At 42.2% G+C, this 21623-nt stretch overlaps 1 protein-coding gene across 1 annotated transcript in view; it reads left to right on the forward strand.

The window, feature by feature from the left end:
• chrm4a (cholinergic receptor, muscarinic 4a) overlaps window positions 1-21623 on the forward strand; it is a 55118-nt gene that overhangs the window by 14239 nt on the left and 19256 nt on the right. Inside the window, exon 2 of the mRNA XM_061784405.1 lies at window positions 20032-20630. Coding sequence (XP_061640389.1) covers window positions 20032-20630 — 599 coding nt within the window. The remainder of the gene's footprint in view (window positions 1-20031; window positions 20631-21623) is intronic.

A 21623-nucleotide genomic window follows, 5' to 3' on the forward strand; every position in this document is an offset into this window, starting at 1 on the left:
ATGGTAATTGGATACCTCTGAATAAAAGCACAAGTGGATGAGGCACATCAACCGCAACATAACACCGATACAACCTGGACCCAACTAGAGACCATTAAATGTGTATGGTTGTTTTCTCCCAATGTGATTTTATTCCAATCAATAAATCACAACTCAATGTTGAAATTTCAAGATTTTATTGTGGTTCCATCCACAGGAACATCACTGTGCATATCAATGTAGCCAATAGCAACGTTAACCCAGTAACGATGACTAAGAAAGAAAAAGGCACCAGAGGCATCTTTGTTCTGCTCTAGTCAAAAAGCTCTCTGAAAAGACCACAGTCAAAAGTGAGGATTAGAAATTGGTTATTTCCTTCACCAACACGTTACATTTCTTGCAATGTGCGCGCATGAGTCATGTGAAATCACGGTCACATGCAACAGCTCTTGCCACCTGTAGTTATGGGGTGATCTTCCACCCGGTTTCATTCTGCAATTACATAGTTTCTGTGGATACCACCGTTTTCATGTCACATGTCGTTTGCTAATCACTGCTGTCCCTGTATGGGAACGCATTAGCTGCAAATGTTGGAGAACTAGATGGCTGCTGTAGAATTTTAAGTTGGAGAGAAAACAGGTTGGAGCGAGAAATTATGCTTACACTGCTGATATTTTATTCATTGCCATACCCATCATTAATTTAATTAAAAAACTACAGATAGTCTTGCTGCTCGCAGAAAATGGTCATCAGCTGTAATCTTAAAATGACAAAAGCACTGCTTATTGGTTGTTGGGGTCTGATGTCCGAGGTGGCAGAAGTACTCAGTAAGAAGTATAAAACTAAGACACTGGTAAAAGAAGAACTGATTCAACTCTTGTACATAAGTATAAAAAGGAAAGAACTATAAATCATTTCTGTTATGGGCTGACAAAATTAATTTATGACCCCAAAACAGACTGAACACAACTGAGGATTGGTACGAGTGTTTAAATAACAAAAAGGAGCACGTAACACGCAAGAATGCACCATCAAAGTACAAACAAAAGAGCACGAAACATGAGAACACAGATTAAAAAGTATAACTAAGGAGAACATCAACAGAAGGTTGATGTAAAACAAATTCTCTACAGCTAATACAAAACTAAACTAACAATGGTGGATGGAGCAAAGCTGAAGGATGCCATCTGGATAAAAACGAATCGAATGTACAAGAGAAACGAAAAGACGAGACTACACAAAATGTACTAAACCAGACCATGGAAGCAAGCAATGCACAATAACACACTGTCATTTCTCTGCTTCTGCTGTAGCTAAGTACATTGCTGATTGTCATGGCCAACAGGTGTGCAGCAAGAGACTCCACCCACCAGCAATCAGCCTGGAGACTGCAGGTCAGGGTGCACCCTGCCTTTCAGCCAAGTCAGCTGCACTAGGTTCCAACTCACCGGTGACCCTAATGAGGACAAGCAGTTTTGAAATGAATGGCTGGATGAAGTTTTACAATGATGACCGTGTAGGAAAGAGTTTCCGGGTCATTTGGGATGGAGGTATATTTCCACAAAGGACACCAACTCATCGAAGAATTCCCTTTTTAGTAATTGTTCTCAGAATACTTAGTGGTGGGCAGGCACTCTGGAGACCCAAAGGCAGTATTTGTATACAAGCACTTCAAAAGTCGATTTTCCGCAATATGTCCTCTTTAATTAGTGTCACACAATTTCCGACTCCATGAACAATGGAATATTCAATGGGACTTCATGGGAACATATTATGTTGACGAGCATTTGACTATGGAGCGGATTAATTCAATGTCCATTATTTTCTATGGAAAGATTCATTCTAATAAATTGGAGACAGGCCGGCACTCCGGAAAGAATCGTGTTCAATCTCAGATGTACCACTGTAGTTTATACTAATTTACCCTGGATGTGTGGTAAACGACCCTCATAATTCTGTGGCTGAGGAGAAAAATATATCAAGTAAAAAATGTATCGTGTGGGAAAGGAACCTCATTGTGAACATATCAAACAGAACATCGAATATTAAACCATGCACACACTATCCACACACAGGGCAGCGCTGGCGTCACACTGTGAAATATGGATTGGCAATGTTATGAAGTGCTCTGCTGGAGTGGAGCAGAGGCTGGGGGACGCATAGTATTTGTGCCTGAGAGAGAGGCCTCAGGCTAAGCCCTGACCCTCCTTGATGAAGATTCTGTTTCTGAAGAGTCTATGTTACAAATTCAGATTTATTCTTCAAAGTACATTTTGCACTTTACCCCACAGATTGTCTGTGTGTGTGATGTGAAACTCAGATGCCTAAAGATAAAAGGAATTGAGGATAATCATGATTCATACATAACAGCGTGGCATTCCCATCCTCCACATATTTTCTTGTCTTTCAATGATCTTGTCTTTGATCTTGCAGAAAAAAACCCACATTTCAGAATCAATGCGTTTTTTTGGCTGAGAAAAATAAAACCTTCCTGTAGTTTAGGAGCTGCACGTTTTTGAAATTGTATTATTTTAGTTAAAATCTGTAGCAAAGTGGCAATGCTATTACAGTGTATGATTGGTGATTACAATAACATGATACATTACACATTTTATTAATAATATGAATGCAATTCATGCTATGTACTCTTACCTTTTACGTGAAAATATAAAAACCGTCCAACTTCTGTATAAGTGATTCTCAAAGTAAAACTTATAGAATGCAGGCTCCCACTGGTGCTCGAAAGAGTTTCAAAGTACAGTTCAATTGTTTCTCCAAAGAAAAGGCAGATGTTGTGTTTGGCAGGATTTATTACAAACAAGGTGTAAAACTGAAATGCAGATAGAAATATATTTTTATTTTCATATATTTAAGCGCAGTGTTAAAATCTTCAAACTGTGCACTATGTTAGAGGTACAGAAGCGTATTGCATTCACTTGGATTAAAAAAAAAACAAACTCCTGTTTTTCTGAGTAATTTTTTTGAGGGCTTTGTTTTTTTGAATATTTTTTACTGTTTTTCTGACAATTTTTTTTCCACCTGCTTTTCTGACTATTTTTTGTGTTTTTCTGACTAATGTTTGTCTGAGTTATCGGGACACATCGAACTCACGCGAGAACCTGCGAACTGCAAGTGACTCTTTGCGGACTCCATAGTAAGCAACATGACCGGCTTATTTAGTTTGATCAAGTTTTATTTTGAGATGGGTTTAAGACACTGGGAGATACTCCTGTCTTTGAGTCACATAGATGGTATTGTTAAAAAAATTAGTCAGAAAAACAGAAAAAAAAATAGTCAGAAAAAACAGGTGGAAAAAAATTCGTCAGAAAAACAGAAGTAAATAGTCAGAAAAGCAAGTAGAAAATAAATTCATCAGAAAAACAGAAAAAAATATTCAAAAAAACAAAGCCCTCAAAATAATTACTCAGAAAAACAGGATTTTTTTTTTTATCCAAGTGAATGCAATATGCTTCCGTATTACAGTGCCTTACAATATTAAATATAATTTTGAGGAATAAAACCTCCTTTTTGATAAACATTTAGGCCTTATTATTATTGTTGTTATTACACTACTGTATTTTAATGTTGGTCATGATAGTGGTACTTGAAGAACTGAGTATATTTTTTAGGTACTACTTGGTATGAACTGTTCCAGAACCACTTTTATGTCATAAACAGAATAATTGTGTTTTGAAGCAAGAACTATTAATGTTTAAAGGTATCCAATCCAAACTGTTAAAGCTTTTCAGCTGAGCTCCATCGTTTTCAGGATTATTAATCAAAGCAAATTAATTTTGAATAACTAATAATCTTGCTTGCGGTAGCACGGGGAAAAAAACTGCTAAGCCTAAGGCAAAGATTGTTCCCATCTTTCTATTTTATTGTACAGTATACCGTACAAAATGGTTTAAGTAGATTTTTTTCCATTCTTTGGCATTTTTGTTCTTTTCGTGACTTTTCCATAAACCCAACACTAAGAAGCCAAACACAGTCAATGTGAAGCTTAAAGCTGTACTTTGTGGTTCTTCAGCCAATAAGCAAAACAAGAGAGCAGACCCAGAGCTTTTTTTCTGTATAATTCTTTCAGTTTGGTCTTTTGTCTTGTTTGTCTCACGAACACCACAGCCAACGCAGAGGATTGCCGACGCTCCCTTGTGGCCTTCAGCTCTAATGTCACTCCAGAAACTTCTTCCAACACCATACGCTGTTAAGCTAAATCGTCATTAGAACTATATTTAGCCTAAAAATTAGATTTGGAATTCAGATCACAAAAAGCTTGGTCTCTTTATAACTTTATAAGTTTATAATATTTTATATTATAAACGTGGGAAAACTGGCGATGGCGTCCATCCTGGCGGGAAGGTGAAGGTGGACGCCCAAGGAAGGTATTGGACGACACGCCAAACGGGCTCTTGGCCAGGTTAACGATGAGGTCGTTCTTTCTGAGCCGCTCTAACAGCAGCCAAGGGTGTGTCAGGTGCTCCTTCCCACCTGCGCTGGCCACCAGGATGTCATCCAAGTAGAGAAAAAAGAACGGCATGTCACGCAGGACAGAGTCCAGCAGGCGCTGAAACCTCTGCGTCGCCCCCTTCAGGTCAAAGGGCGTGATGACCACTCTCTTGGAAAAGATGCCGGTCCCCGTCAAGTGGGCGGAGAAATCCTCCGGTATGTGCGAAATGGGATATCGGTCAGGGTTGTCGCTCTCATTCTTGGTCACCATGTGCACGGGGGAGCCCCATGGGCTGCTCGAGTGCCGTACGACGGCGAGGCATTACATTGTGGCAAACTCCTCCTTGGCAATCACATGTTTTGCTGCGTCAAGGCCGAGCACGAGCATAGACCGGGGGGGCTGCAGTGACGATGTGGTGCTCCGTGCCATGCTTAGCCAGAGCTGCCAAGAACTTGGGTGTGGTTAGACCGGGGAACTGAGCGAGCAGGCGTTGATACGGCTGCTCGGTGGTGAGTGTGTTTGACAGGCTCCAACCCCTCCCAGCATCCAGGTATACATACCAAAAGAGACCGCATCAATAAGGCGGCAGTTCGTAACATCCACTAACAGCCTAAAGGCACAGAGAAAGTCTGCTCCCAGCAGTGGCGTAGACACAGCAGCCATAACAGTGCCAGCCGAAACCCCATCCACCAAAACACACTTCCACAGACCTGGTTCCATAGGTACGTATGGGCGTGCCATTAGCGGCGTCCATACGGGGGCCATGTCGGCTTTCCACGGTGTCAACCGGCTGTGCTGATGGGATACTATGCTGAGTGCTTGAGTCTATCAGCAGACATCGGCTGGACATGGAGTCAGTAATAAACAACAGCTTGCATCCTTTGGGCGAACACCCATAGCTGCTAATGAGTGCTAGCCCTGGCGTGGTAGGAACACAAACCATCATCGTGTTGGCGGCGGGCTGTCACCGCAGCTGCTGTGTCTGTAGTGTCCTCTGGGGGTGGTGGCGGGGTCCAAGCGTCCTGGGTGGAAGCAGCACGTGGACAAACTGTTGCCGGTTGTCGAGGAAAATCCCACCTCTGCAGCAAGCGCACGGTATTTTTGGGAGGAAGAGAGGCGGGAAGTGGGTAGTGTGGTGCGCACCGGCACTAGAAGCTGCCACAGGAAAATGTTGGTAAAGAGGAATGCGGGATCAGCTAAGCCCAGCACAGCAAGCATCCTTTCCATCATCTCGGACGGCATGCGGTCGCCGAGGCCAGTGAGGGAGAGCAGGTGGTCTGCCTTCTCAAGTTCTGACAGTTCTGACAAGAGTCTCAAGAGGAATATCTTCAGCACATCGTACTTGCCGCTAAATGGTGGAGCCTCCAGGAGCGCTACCGCTCTGGTTGTCGTCGAGGTGTCCAATGCCGCTACCACATGGAAATATTTGGTAACATCTTGAGTTATTCCTCTCAGCTGAAACTGGACCTTGATGTGCTGGAACCACGGCCGTACATTGTGCTGCCAAAAGTCAGGCAACTTGACCATTGCGGTGTAGATGCTAGCATTGGTTGCCTTGTTTGTCACGCTCTGCGTAGGCACCGCGGGTCCGTTTGTCACTGTCGCATTCTAACATTATTGATACCAGACGTGGGTCCAAGTCATTGCTTTGCCAGTCACAAGTAAGTCTCAACTCCTTGCCCTCAAGTCCTGAGTCGAGTCCCAAGACGAGACATGCAAGTCCCGAGTCAAATCACAAGTCTTACACTTTGTCTTGCAGGTCCTTTTGAGTCATTTTACCAACAAAATAAAAATATATTTTAAAATATATAATAAGGCGGCACGGTGGCCGACTGGTTAGAGCGTCAGCCTCACAGTTCTGAGGACCTGGGTTCAATCCCCGGCCCCACCTGTGTGGAGTTTGCATGTTCTCCCCGTGCCTGCGTGGGTTTTCTCCGGGCACTCCGGTTTCCGCCCACATCCCAAAAACATGCATGAATTGGAGACTCTAAATTGCCCGTAGGTGTGACTGTGACTGTGAGTGCGAATGGTTGTTTGTTTGTATGTGCCCTGCGATTGGCTGGCAACCAGTTCAGGGTGTACCCTGCCTCCTGCCCGATGACAGCTGTGATAGGCTCCAGCACGGCCGCGACCCTAGTGAGGAGAAGCGGCTCAGAAAATGCATGGATGGAAATATATATTTATATTTAATTAATATGTATATTATACACTGCCTTTATATATTTAATATATACAAAAGAAAGTTTGTCATCTTTTTATAAAGTTACAATTTTATCCAACTTTAGGCGGCACTATGTAAAAATATTTTGTCAAAAAGAGGCAAAGAAATGGACACGAAGAAGAATGTAGTTTCATGTTGAATAGATGCTAGCTGTGTGTTGATCGATTGGTAAATAAAGTGAATTTAAAAAAAACCAAATACAGTACAAGACTGATTCTTGAGAACACTACGCTGACTAAACCAGACTGTAATGTACACGAAGCCCAGACAGCACAGGGCCGGCCCCCCGTGTAACTATTTGCGTGATCGCTTACAAAGGTAGCTGCTAATGCTAACGAAAACAAGCATACGTGACATCAAGTCGTGCGATTCCCACAATGCAATGTTGATTTTTTTTTTCTTTTTGTCCTGTTCGGCTGTTAGGTCAAGCAGAATGGAGGATCTGTATCCCTTTTATGCCGGAACAGTTTTAGAACGACGAGAACCATATCACTTTACTCTTCACATGCAAACTGAGACCAGAAATAAACTTCAGCCGCTTCTGCTGTTAATAAGTCATGGTACTTGTACTCCGTTACAATGATCTAAATATCGCTCGCTACTTTTATTTATCATTTTCTGAGCCGCTTCTCCTCACTAGGGTCGCGGGCATGCTGGAGCCTATCCCAGCTATCATCGGGCAGGAGGCGGGGTACACCCTGAATTCGTTGCCAGCCAATCGCAGGGCACATACAAACAAACAACCATCCGCACTCACATTCACACCTATGGGCAATTTACAGTTGTCAATTAACCTACCATGCATGTTTTTGGGATGCGGGAGGAAACCGGAGTGCCTGGAGAAAACCCACACAGGCACAGGGAGAACATGCAAACTCCACACAGGCGGGGCCGGGGATTGAACCCCGGTCCTCAGAACTGTGAGGCAGACGCTCTAACCAGTCGGCCCACCGTGCCGCCTATCCCATCCAATGTACAGTTATCAGTTAGTCAATTATTGCTTATTTATCAACTATTCCGTGTGCGAGACTACGACTTTGTCTTCCGCAAAGGGCGCTGTTTGCGTCATCCAATTTAAGCGCTAGTGACGTTTAAGTCTAGTTCACCAATCAAACGACACAAGAAAGTCACACGACCTCAAACAACATCTTCCATTGGGCTTCCCGGACACAGGTATTCACACTAGATAAGGCTGCCCCGCTGAGCTTCGTGCGTATGTGGCGCCCATGTTGGGAAGGTTGTCGTTATCATGAAGGCAACGGCACACTACTTTTGTTATGAGGGGCCGTTAGGGACATTATTCAGGATTAGCTCTCACACTTACTATTCAAATGCTTTCACACACACAAACTACTGAAAGGCTCTCATAAACACAACTCAAACACTCTCATTGGACGAGTCTTGCTCTCATAAAGACTACTCAAACACTCTCATACTTATGAGTCTTGCTCTCATAAGGACTCCTCAAACACTCTCAGTAACACTACTCAAATGCGTTCACGCGAGCACTTCAATCACATTCTCGCACATGTCACTGGCATTCACAAGTGGACCTCTTGGACCGCCTCTGAATGTGACTTTTCCATTTTAGGATTATTTTGTGGTTTAAACCCAATGGAATAAAATATAAATTTTTGCATTGTCACGCGCCCATCCTCTTTGATCCCTGTAACAAATGTTTCAAGCGTATGTGATTGTTGAGAACACAAATATTTGCAATGTGGCATTTGTGTTGTGTGGGGTGAAACATTTCATCCGGTTCAGTTGACAACAGTTTTGACATCAGACATTCAAATTTGCGGAAATACAGTCACCAGTGGCGTTCATGTAAATTTCTTAAAATATTAGATCACATTCAAGTCTAGTGAAGATTGCTTCAGGCTGGCTGGTGGTGGAAGTTATTTAATTTAGCGTTCTGGTGCGAAACCAGTTTGTAGAAATCAATTAATTGAATGCGTTATTATCATTATCACCATTATTATATTATTTTAAATCCACATACTGGCTGGCATACAGCTGTGTTTAAGCACAGTTTATCTCTTTGCCACACCAGCCAAGTGACAACGCAGTCTTGCACCGAACGCTTTCTCCACGCATCCAAGACTGTCACTGCGCCTCACTTAAACAGAATTAACGAATTAAGTGGCTTTGATTGGCGCTGAATAAAGTTCGCTGTGTTTACGCCAGCCGGCGCAGACAGCCCCTATTGTTAAATAGGCCGGCTACTCACGTCTACAAGATTACCACAACCCTTTCTAACCCGCCTCCTTGCAGGGATACGCCACGCGCCAGGCCGGTTTTGCGCTAGGCAGGAAAATAGAGCTTGTAATCTTCACATGAAAAAATACATTTCCTTGGGATAAGAAATCAGATTTAAAAGTCATAATATTATGATATTAACACTTACATGCATTAATTTGTCATGCACATGTAGTATGTTCAGTGTCAATATTTGACCTGGTCCAAGAATATCCTTTGAATTAGGGATGTTCGATATTACTTTTATTCAGACATATACCAGTAAAAGTATTCACACTAGACGACTCAACAATACCGATACCGAGTACAAATACCACCAGTACTTTTGATAAATCAAATTTCAATGAATACAATGACAGATAGTTGAAGAAAGACCTGTCTTTCTGCCTGACGCACATGATGATTCACCAGTGTGTCAAACCGCCGCAGTGTAGAGCCAACTACTGGCGAGGTGGACTTACTCGATGTCAGATTTTTTTTTTTGCCTTAAGTATCGGTGGCTGGTATTGGCAGCCTTCACGAGTACCCAGTACCTTGAAATAAGGCTGGTATCGGCCCAATGCCTGGTATCGGTCGCTCATCCCTACTTATATTAATTGTATATTTCAAATGATCAATACAGGTCTTTTCAAAATGTATTAATAACCTGTCTAACAATAATAAATAGATGAGTCATCCTTAATCACTGCTAAATTTAAAATCAATTTTAGTAGACACGGGTCAAATTTGAACCAAAAAAACCACGGTATACAGAAGCCTTTAGCACTTGTATAAATGAATGATATTTTTATATATTTCCATTTTTGTGTATTTTGGCTCCCTTTAGGAAAGGTAATCAAATTTCAGGGCAAAATAATGACATTTAGGGTATTTCACTTGATCACAGAAAATATATTTGACACAATAAACAATGTTGTACAACTATTGGATTTAGTTTGTTCTTTTTATATTTTACAATACAGTGCTATTTTTTATTTTAAATGTACTGAAAATATATTAAGTAATATTGGAGGGCTGGAACAGAAGAAGGTTATATCACTTTATTTCAATGTGTGAAATTGATTTGATATACAAGTAAATTGCGTTTCGAGCTTGAAACGGAACAAATTAAACCAGTTAAGTCAAGGTACCACTGTATAGTTTTTCTAATGTAAAATACTGTACGTGCCTTGGCTCAATGGTTGGGAAACACTGTTGTATACAACCTCAATTATGTATGAAACAGAATCAATTCTATCATCACGGCTTTCTCGTCTCTTAATCCACAATGTGGCCATTGTAATGGATCTATTGGTTCCAGTGAATTCCCCTTCTCCCGTGTGGCAAATTTGCCAATAAACTCCTTGTGGCTTATTTAAAAAAAATTTTATGGATGAAAAGTCTTCCTATATGTGATATTTTGTTTAACACAAACATTGCTCACAAGACCTCGATGTGTGCTCCTCTTGTAAATCGGAGACATGTGAGACTATCGCAATGAAATCAGCAGCAAGGCACCTTATGTATGCTTTTGTGCAAGTGCGGAGCAAATGGTTGGGAACCTCTTTCTAGTAATATGCTGAACAAAAATATAAATGCACCACTTTTGCTTTTACTCCCATTTTTCATGACTTGAATTCAGAGTGTCATACTTTTTCAATGTACACAGAATGTTTATTTCTGTCAAATATTGTTCAAAAATCTGTCTAGATCTGTGTTAGTGAGCAACCACTTCTCCTTTACTGAGATAATCCATTTACCTCACAGGTGTGACGTATCAAGATGCTGATTAGACAGTATGATTATTGCACAGGTGTGCCTTAGGCTGCCCACCATAGAAGGCCACTATAAAATGTAAAGTCTTACTGTATCGGGGGTGTCCGGGGTTGCAGAAAACCAGTTAATATCTATTGTGACCACTATTGTGGTTCATTGAGACCTGGAAGGGCATGATTAGGCTCCCTTGATCTGAACCTGATTGTACCTTTGTCATTGGATTTCTGTGCTTGTCACACTCTAGCCCACAGTTCTATGATCAACTTTGGCAACATGTCATCAGACTTGCGACCGCATGTCTTGGGCACTTTGGTGAAGTGAGGGATGGCGCTGTCAACAGATGACAACTTGGTGGTGTGTTGTCTTCGATGGTAACGGAGTATGCCGCTCTGACGTGGCTGAGCCGATCATATTGTGAGGGACTGCTGGGAACATCTGGCAGAGTCCCATGTCAGAAGGAGTTTCAATTCCCACCTCCAACAGAAATTAGACCATGTCCTGTGTGAGACACGGGACACTGAGTCCGAGTAGGCCATGTTTCCTGTATTCATTGTTGAGGCGGGCAACCGGAACTGTGGTCGTAAGATGGTCGTACTGTGTATATATACAGTATACCTGTTTTATATATATAAAACATTTAAATATATATTTAACATTTACATTTGAGATTTAGGTTTAACATTTCATATTTGAAATTAACAGACATTCATAGAAATCCCACGCCCTTTCTCAACAAGACCCGCCCCGCTTCAAAATGATTGGCTCCTGCATCGCGGGAAGGGTAGTCTATGCAGACGTAATGAGATGTCCATCCCAAATATAATTTAAAAAAAAAACTAAGATGTTTATTACGGTTAGGATTAGGACTAGGGTTGGGGTTGAGGCAGTTTAGGATGAGTTAAGGTTAGGATGATGGTGGTTAAGGCTTACGCACACCGAGCACCGCCGTCGAACCCAACTGAACTGTGGCACAGCGTGCATGGTTTTGCAACTGTTTCCTGAAGTGCCCGATCGGTCGGCCACTGGTTTTCACGCGAGTAGAAATTATAATCTCCGTTGCACGGCGTTTTAACGTCCCAGTTTACATTCAATCAAAATGCACAGAAACCTTCCCCTAGGGTGAAAATACATTTCCGGGTTTGTGAGCCGTGCTGCCGCGTTCCCTCGGCTCAAGCCATATAAATAGTATGTAAAGCATCAAATGTTGTTTTACATCGATACTAACCTATATTCATAATGTGCCTGTGCATGAAAAAGCAAAGTTTGTGACCAGAATGTACGTTCAAATGAATGGAGCCAGCAGCTTCCTTGCAAATATCCACACTTTCCCTTTAATTCTCACCATCATCCTCTCTCTTTAACAACCTGCTTCTTCCTTAACTCTTAATCTATCTTTTTAAGGTTTAAGAAATGTGATCAAGTCCAAGATATTGTATATACAGCATAAAACGCCAATACAGGCTCGCTGTTCAGGGCGTCCATTTATACAGTCACTATTTGGGATGGACATCTCGTTACATCAGCATAGCCTACCCTCCCCGCGATGCTGGAGCCAATCATTTTGAAGCGGGGCGGGTCTTGCCGAGAAAGGGTGCGGGATTCCGAAGAATTTCTGTGAAAGGCGACGTTCGCTTTCCGGGTTCCGGGTCTCAATTGTAATTTGTTTCGTCTTTTGTAAAAGTGTTTCTGCTTTGTGAATGTGTTTTCTGAAACGTAAAAGTGTTTCAATTTTTGTTAATTTGTTTTCTGAAATGTACAAGTGCTTCAGAATTTGTTATATTGTTTTGCACTTCCAGGCCACCATACTGTAGCCATCCTCTGTGGAGTTTGCATGTACTCCCCGTGTGTGTGTGGGTTTTCTCCGGGTACTCTGGCTTCCTCCCACATTCCAAAAACATGCATGTTAGGTTCATTGAAGACTCTCAATTGTCCATAGGTGTGAACGTGTGTGTGAATGCTTGTTTGTCTATACAGTATATGTCCTTCAAGCATTATACAAACCCCAATTCCAATGAGGTTGGGACTTTTTGTAAAATGCGAATAAAAAACAGAAAAAAACATGGGCCACACATTTTCAATAGGAGATAAGTTTGGACTGCTGGCAGTAGTCGCACTCGTTTACTACGAAGCCACACTGTTGTAACATGCAGAATGTGGCTTGCCATTGTCTTGCTGAAATAAGCAGGGATGTCCCTGAAAAAGATGTTGCTTGGATGGCAGCATATGTTGCTCCAAAATACATTTTTAGCATTAATGGTGCCTTCACAAATGTGCAAGTTACCAATGTCATGAGCACTTACACCCCGCCATACCATCACAGATGCTGGCTTTTGAACTTGTGCTGATAACATTCCAGATAGTCCTTTTCCTCTTTGGCCCTGAGGACATGATGTCCATGATTTCCAAAAACAATTGGAAATGTGGACATGTTGGACCACAGCACACTTTTCCACTTTGCATCAGTCCATCTTAGTTTAGCTCAGGCCCAGAGAAGCCTTTCTGAGAATTGTTGATATGTGGCTTTTGCTTTGCATGGTAGCGTTTTAAATTGCCTTTGTCGATGTATCGACAAACTGTGTTAACTGACAATTGTTTTCTGACGTGTTCCTGAGCCCACGTGGCAATATGCTTTACACAATGATGCCGATTTTTAATGCAGTGCCGCCTGAGGGACGGAAGGTCACGGGCATTCGATGTTGGTTTTTGGCGTTGCCACTTACATGCAGAGATTTCGCCATATTCTATTAAACTTTTCATGATATTATGGGCCTGATGATGAAAACCCTTTATTTTTTTGCAATTGAACATTGAGAAAGCTTGTTCTTAAGATGTTGGACTATTTACCCACACAGTTGTTCACAAAGTGATTAACCTTGCCCCATCCTTGCTTGTGAACAACTGAACCATTAGGGGATGCTCCTTTTATACCTAATAAGGCTGTAACAATTCTGAATTGAAACCGAAAATCACGGTTCTCAAATACACGAAACTGTGTCGTCTTAAAATGGCAGGATCGCGACACGCCCTTTCAACAGTGTGCCTATACACGCCACATTCAGCCGAGCTGTGTGTCACCACTTTAGTTTTATTTCAACCTGTCACTACAGACATTGGCCACTGAGCTGCGGTCGCGATGCCACACTCACTTATGATACCAAATAATTAAAAACACAGTAAACAAACAACAACTGCAAAAAGAGGGAAAATTAACGCACAAAGTCTATTAACACTATTAGGGGATAACTAACTTTTAACTAATAAGAACGCAGCATTCTTATAACTATTTATAATGCCGATCTGCATGCTGGAAATTCCTCTGACGCTACAACATAATTGATTTTATTAGTTAGTAAGTTAATTAATAAAACGTAAGCCTAGATTGAAGATACATTTCTTTATCAAGCCTCCTCTAACTGCGTGTCACGGGACTACTTTTTCCGGTGAGAGGCATGCAGTGATCAAACTTGTGGCCACTGGCTAGCTAGGCTAATAATGCTTGTTCAACTAACTACGCGAGGAGAGCGGGAGTAGGAAAAACGGCTAAAGTAAAGGAAAGCAAAGACTGAATCAATCGCAGTCACAGCTGATGCATCGACGTTCCGTGGCACTGTGTACAAGCGATACTGGAAGCGGCTGTGGAAGTGTGGAAAATTAGAGAGGAAAATCAGCAAGTCAAACCCTTGTTTCTCATTCATTCATGACCACGGACAATTCTAAAAACATTGCTAATGCTATGCTGCGGAAGTGGCTGGATGTGAGATGCTTCGTGCACACTGTTAAGCAGAGAGCCCTGCGAATATAGTGTGGCGACTCCTGGCCAGAGTGAGAAAGTGATAAAAAAAATTTGAAACTTCTTATTTAATTTGTGGTTTACAGCACAGACCAGAAGTCTCAGACCCGGGGTGTTTTACAATCATGTGTAATTGTTGTTGACCTGAATAAATAGTCCAGTTTTTGCGGGCATGTGTTGCAGGCATCAAATTCAAAATGAGAGAATATTTGCAAAAAAACTAAGTGTGTCAGTTTGAACATTAAATATCTTCTCTTCTCTTCATAGAACAACATTGATACATCTTGTAGCCGGACGGCCATGTGATTGATACCTTCTAAAGCCTTTGTAACATTTATTCAATATGCTTGATATATAGCTTAAAGTCCATGTACTCTTATGCTCTTTGTCATCACTACTACGCAGTCGTAGAAATACTAGGGTGCGCTAGTAAGCAGTGTCTTACCAGTCACATTTTTTCCACCACTAGTGCTGCTTTTGGCCTACTATTATGGAATTAAACCTTACTACTAACCTACTGTGCTGCACTAGTAATATTACTAGACCCAATGAGTAGGCATGTGTCACGCACTAGTGGCTGTTTGAGCATTTATTCAATATCCTTGATATTCAGCTTAAGGTCCATGACATACGAGTATGCACTTTGTCCTCACGAGTAGGACACTTTTGGCATACTAGGACAACTACATTTTACTAGAGAGGCAAAACCGTGTACTAGTTGTCATTTCCACACTACTAGTACCACTAATGAAGTGCTAGATATTAACTTTTAAATAAAATTTTATAGACACTAGTAGTACTAGTAGCACACCATTTTTAATTAGTGCATGATCATGTCACAGACATGCGAGGAAATTTTTGAAATTTTTGGGGAAAAAAATGCAGTGTGTCTCTTCCATATTATCTGCCTCATTGCTTTAATAACATCATTGTTTTGGGATAGTTTTGATCTTTTTCTACTGCCGCTTACATTGCAAGTGTAGTGCAAGTGCAGTTACCTCTGCTGAGACTCATCTCATTTAAATAAACCTCAGCTGCTGTGCAAATGCAAAACAACAAGGGGCCACAGGAACATTTCGTTCCAGGAACGACTGTACCAAACTAAAACTTCCTGGTAATTTTGTTGAAGGGGGCCTATTAATGGCATATGTCAAAAAATGTGAATTCAGGAGGCATTTGTTATATTAAAATGTGCTTAAATCTGGAATGCAGCTTTAAATTTTCGTGACTGGTAATTTATTTAGCTGAACTGCTTCATCAACATACTGAACTAGAATAGGATGACCAGGATGTGGAGGGTCCAAGAGGATTTTCCATGCTCTTGTCTTAGTTCTGGCAGCGTGCAAGTCCTCCAGGGTGGGTAGGGGGGTACCGAGAATCGTTTCAGCAGTTTTGATTGTCCGTTGCAGTCGGAATTTGTCCTTTTTTGTAGCAGCACCAAACCAGACTGATGGAAGAACACAGGACTGATTCGATGACCGCAGTGTAGAACTGCCTCAACAGCTCCTGTGGCAGGCCGTGCTTCCTCAGAAGCCGCAGGAAGTACATCCTCTGCTGGGCCTTTTTGAGGATGGCGGTCATGAAGTCTTTTGAACGCCTCGTGGAGGAAGTGGCTGGGGAGAGAGAAGTCTGGGCGTCCCTGCTAAAGCTACTGCCCCTGCGACCAGCCCTCGGATAAACGGCAGAAAATGGATGGATGGATGGATCGATAGCAGTGGTCTTAAATGTTATTTTCCCTGCTAGGAGAGTTGACGTGCTGCTTGTATTTAGGGAGTTCGTGGTTGAGTGTAGCTTTGTTAAAGTCCCCGAGAATAATGAGGGGTGAGTCTGGGTGTTTTTTTTTTCCAATTTCGTTTACTTGTTCAGCAAGCATTAGCAGTGAACCGGTCGCCAGCCAATCGCAGGGTACATATAAACAAACAATCATTTGCGTTCACATTCATCCATCCATCCATCCATCCATTATCTGTACCGCTTTATCCTCACAAGGATCGCGGACGTGCTGGAGCCTATCCCAGCCATCTTTGGGCGAGAGGCGGGGTACACGCTGAACTGGTCGCCAGCCAATCGCGGGGCAGCTCACATTCATACCTACGGGCAATTCAGAGTTTCCAATTAACCTACCACGCTTGTTTTTGGGATGTGGGAAGAAACCGGAGTACCCGGAGAAAACCCACCCAGGCACGGGGTGAACATGCAAACTCCACACCGGTGGGGCCTGGATTTGAAAATATATATATATATATATATATGGGTTGATCATTTATAGCTGAATTGCATCCAACTACAGATTCCCCCTCTTAAAATTCTCTCTGACATTGTGTGTGAATGCAGAGAGATACTGCTGACATGTTGATAATATTAATGGTAGGAATTGATCGACAACAAGGCAGTACTTGGTAGCAAAGAACAACTGTCCCAAATTAGTTGCACATTCTGTTCTTGGCTTTTTCTTTAGGCAAAGAACAAACGAAGAAAAAGAAAACTTCAGAGCGATTTCTGCTGCAGTATAGTGTTGAACTGATTTGCAGTATTCAGTAAATTGCTGACTGCATCATTTACATACTGAACTTGGACTGTCAGCTTGACTGTTACAGAGTGCAGACATATTTTTTGGTTCCCAGTGACTGTGCACAATAAACATAATGCATGCATGGTTTTCTGTTTTCAGGCATCGTGGCGGAATTGCTGAGAAAAGCATTCACACTAATGCTATTATGTATGAATTTTATTTGTTTCTGGAACTTTCTTATGTTGTCGAGGCATTTGTTATATATATAAAATGCGACCCCCCCCCCCCACCCCCCCCCCCCACACACACACACAAAAAATAACGATTACAGCAATTATTTCCGCACGCAGTTACTTTGAGACTTCATCTAAAATGACACTCTGGTTGTGCAAACATTAAAAATAACAACAGAAAGCAAATACATAATGCTTGTATGCACTACTCAATAATTCTCTTGAAGTTTAACAAATATAATGAAAAAAAAGTAGACCCCCCCCCCATCCACCTTCATTACCCTCTGCCTCTCCATCTCCCGCTGACTTTGTTCTGCACTTATAATGGATTCACTGAATGTTATCACAAGAAACCAGTCTCATTGTTAAATTGCTTGGAATAACTTGACTCAGCATGTTCCGGAAAAAAATGGTACGCTGTGTATTGAAATAGCTGATAGCTACTTGTGTGACTTCAAAGCACCAAGTGAATACATTTATTGTTCAGAGTTGTTAGTGTCAGCCGTACAGTAGTTTATTTGAGCTTTCCTTACAAATTTAGCTTTTCGTCGTATTAATAACATTAGCCATCGCACAGTTGAAAATAAACTGATTTCCAACACGCCGCAAGACCACTTGGGGTTCTGCAGGTTTAAATGGCTGTTGACCCATTTCACATCATTAGCGGCCTCTCCTTTAACTACTAAACTATTTTCCTTATTAAATATTACTTTGGTCATCACTACTTGTGTAGCATTGTGCAAGTTTATTATACTGTATTTATATGGCTTTAAAATCTCACAATGCTCTGTTTTTGGTGAACATTTTTATTGGCGAAAAAAAAAAAAATATGTTACTACATTCAACTGGAAAATTCAGATGTATAGTAGTAGTAGTACCACAAATTATGATGACAGTAACTGAAGAACATTTACCTTAAAGTCCATCTATCTGTTTTCCTCCGCTGATCTGAGGTCGGGTCACAGGGAAGCAGCTTAAGCAGGGAAGCGCAGAGTTCCCTCTCCCCAGCCACTTCTTCAAGCTCTTCCAGGGGGGATGCCCACGTCCCACCGGGTCATCCCCGGTGGGACGTGCCCGGAACACCTCACCAGGGAGGCGTCCAGGGGGCATCCTAACCAGATGCCCGAGCCACCTCATCTGGCTCCTCTCAATGCGTAAGAGCAGCGGCTCGACTCTGAGCCCCTCCCGGATGAACGAGCTTCTCACCCTACCTCTAAGGGAGAGCCCGGACACCCTGAAGAGGAAACTCATTTCGGCCGCTTGTAACCGCCATCTTTTGGTCACAACCCCCAGCTTGTGTCCATAGGTGAGGGTGGGAATGTAGATCGACCGGTAAATTGAGAACTTTGCCTTTCGGCTTAGCTCCTTCTTCACCACAACGGACGGATAGAAAGTCTGCATCACCGCGGATGCTGCACCGATCCGCAGTACGGATGTAGGATGCACATGCAGTGAAAACTCTCCGTACTTCCACTAACAACCCAGGCTAAACTTTGCTCCTCCCTGACATACATTTTCAGAAAGTCTAATCTCCTAACCTTGATATCACCTCACCTTAACCTTGGTAGAAAATGTGCTTCCTTTCAAACGTAGGAAAAGACAGCACTTTTTAAAATGATTTTGACTCCACTTTTCCTAACCAACGTCACTGATTGCGGCAAGTATTGCTGATGCAAGTCTCTTGCATGAAACTGTGGGAAACAATTTTGGTGGCCTGTTGCTTTAGATATTGCTGCTGTAGAGGATTATGAGTAACACATATCTTCTTTCCTTTCATAAAGGTTATTCAGGAGTAATCTTTGCTAAAGGTGGGCTAATGGTCACCTCCACGCCTTTACTAAGGATTTTTATAATTCGATCAACCTTACCTCCAAGAACCTCCGGGTCATTTTGACTGGATAGGAAAGAAAAGGAAAGTTACTTATCAAAAACTAGAAACCGAAGATGCCTTGATTTTGAACAGTCAATATGTATCATTTCAACATACTTCCTTGACATGAATTACTACTTTTCTATTAGCCAGGGATTTGGGGGTGTGGGCAGAACTTTTTCCCAATCGAAATACAATTTCGATTACAATTACTATTTCTAGAAATGGGAGTGGCGTTGTTACCCGCCACTGCCGGCAATTCACCCGCATTTGGTGGTTGTTAATGTCAAGTCCTGGTAAGTATTTTGCAGTTCCGTTTTTTTTTTTCCCCCCCTGGAGCAGAGGGGTAGACGATGTGTTGTGTCATTCGTGAACAACTTGTTCAACCAAACAAAACCTTTGAGTGAGCCTACTGAATGGAATTATTTAATAGTTTCCTTCTTTTCTAAGTTCAATTGAGACCCTCACCGCAATCAGAGACACTTCCAGTGCGGCAACAGTGATTCAGCGCAGAGGGCATTTTGTGGGCATCGACGGTCCAGCAGAATAAGTCTTTACATAAACCGGTCTGCGGTGCAAAAAATATTGGGGACCGCAGCCCAAGAGGACTGCGCCAAATCAGCTGATTGCACGTTCCCACACTCTTAAGTCCTGAAGTGCATCCAGTCAGGGTCAGCACCGAGCAACAACCACCGGTGCTCCTTTGAGAACCCGACCAAACTTGTTGTCTGTACCTCTGATCCACAGTAAAAGAAATAGTCGGTGAATTGGTAAATACCAAATCGTAAATAGGCTGGGGTTCACTCTTATTGTGAGATTTTTCAATCACAGCCAAGGTCTGCACCATACCAATAGAAATTCCATATGAACTGATTTATATTTTTTCTTTAAAGACCTTGCACTAGATAGGGTCTTTCTGTTCATCTGACAGTATTGATTTCTCTCTTGCTGCTCTCCTCCAGGACCCTCAGTCAACAAGTCCAGTGACCTGTTGGCCAATGCAACATGCAACGTGTCCACAAATGATTCAACATTCTGCTCGCCAGCGGACGATGGCACAGGAGCTGCGAGTCCGTACAAGGCAGTCGAGATGTTTTTTATCGCCCTGGTCACTGGGTCGCTGAGCCTTGTGACCGTCACAGGGAACATTTTAGTCATGCTGTCCATCAAAGTCAACCGCCACTTACAAACTGTCAATAACTATTTCTTGTTCTCATTGGCATGCGCTGACCTGATCATTGGTGTGTTCAGCATGAATTTATACACTGTTTATATCATTGTTGGATACTGGCCTCTTGGGCCCGTGGTCTGTGACCTGTGGCTTGCTTTAGATTACGTAGTCTCCAACGCATCAGTGATGAACCTGTTGATTATTAGTTTTGATCGTTACTTCTGTGTGACCAAGCCCCTCACATACCCTGCGAGAAGGACCACTAAGATGGCGGGGTTGATGATTGCGGCAGCCTGGATCTTATCCTTCATCCTTTGGGCCCCCGCCATCTTGTTCTGGCAGTTCATCGTCGGGCAGAGGACAGTGCCACCTGGAGAATGTTACATTCAGGTACACACAAAAAAAAAAAAAGACTTTTTTGGAAGACATGCATCTCCTCTAATTAAATTTGTACATCACAACTCCAAACAAGCGTGAATGCAAATTGAAGATGGTGAAGTCCCTGGGAGGCTATGAATGAAATGGTTTTTTGGAGGGCTTCTTGGCAAATTATTTTAAATTATTTTGCACACACAGATCAAATCCACACACCTGCACGAACAGAGAATAGAGTCCTAATTAGTCCTATCAAAATATTACAAGAAAATTATGAAAAAAAGTTCTCTTTGAATAAAATCGCAATAATTCAAGAAAAAAAGCCATACGTATGTGAGAATATAGTGTTCCATCCATCCATTTTCTGAACCGCTTCTCCTCACTAGGGTCGCGGGCGTGCTGGAGCCTATCCCAGCTATCATCGGGCAGGAGGCGGGGTACACTCTGAACTGGTTGCCAGCCAATCGCAGGGCACATATAAACGAACAACAATTCGCACTCACATTCACACCTACGGGTAATTTAGAGTTTTCAATTAACCTACCATGCATGTTTTTGGGATGTGGGAGGAAACCAGAGTGCCCGGAAAAAACCCACGCAGGGGAGAACATGGAAACTCTACACAGGATTGAACCCAGGTCCTCAGAACTGTGAGGCACACGCTCTAACCAGACGTCCACCGTGCTGCCAGAATATAATGTTATTACAGGTATTTTTGATAAGAATAAAAAAGTATGAGGAAATTATTAGGAATATTACAAGAAAAAACTTGACTTAACTTTTAAAGAATAAAGCCATAATATTCTAATAATATATGTTTAAGATGTGCATGAGGAATTAAGAATCAATAATATTAGCAGCTAAGATAAGGACGGTTGAAGAGATTGTCTGTAGAGGCTACAGTGCAAGTAAATCCATATTAGGCATCGGCCGGTATCAGATTCTGATGGTACGATAACCGTGACTAAAAATATTGCGGTATTACGGTATCACAGTACTGCAAATACA

The sequence above is a fragment of the Phyllopteryx taeniolatus genome, chromosome 1 (assembly GCF_024500385.1).
Source record: "Phyllopteryx taeniolatus isolate TA_2022b chromosome 1, UOR_Ptae_1.2, whole genome shotgun sequence".
Taxonomy (NCBI): Eukaryota; Metazoa; Chordata; class Actinopteri; order Syngnathiformes; family Syngnathidae; genus Phyllopteryx; species Phyllopteryx taeniolatus.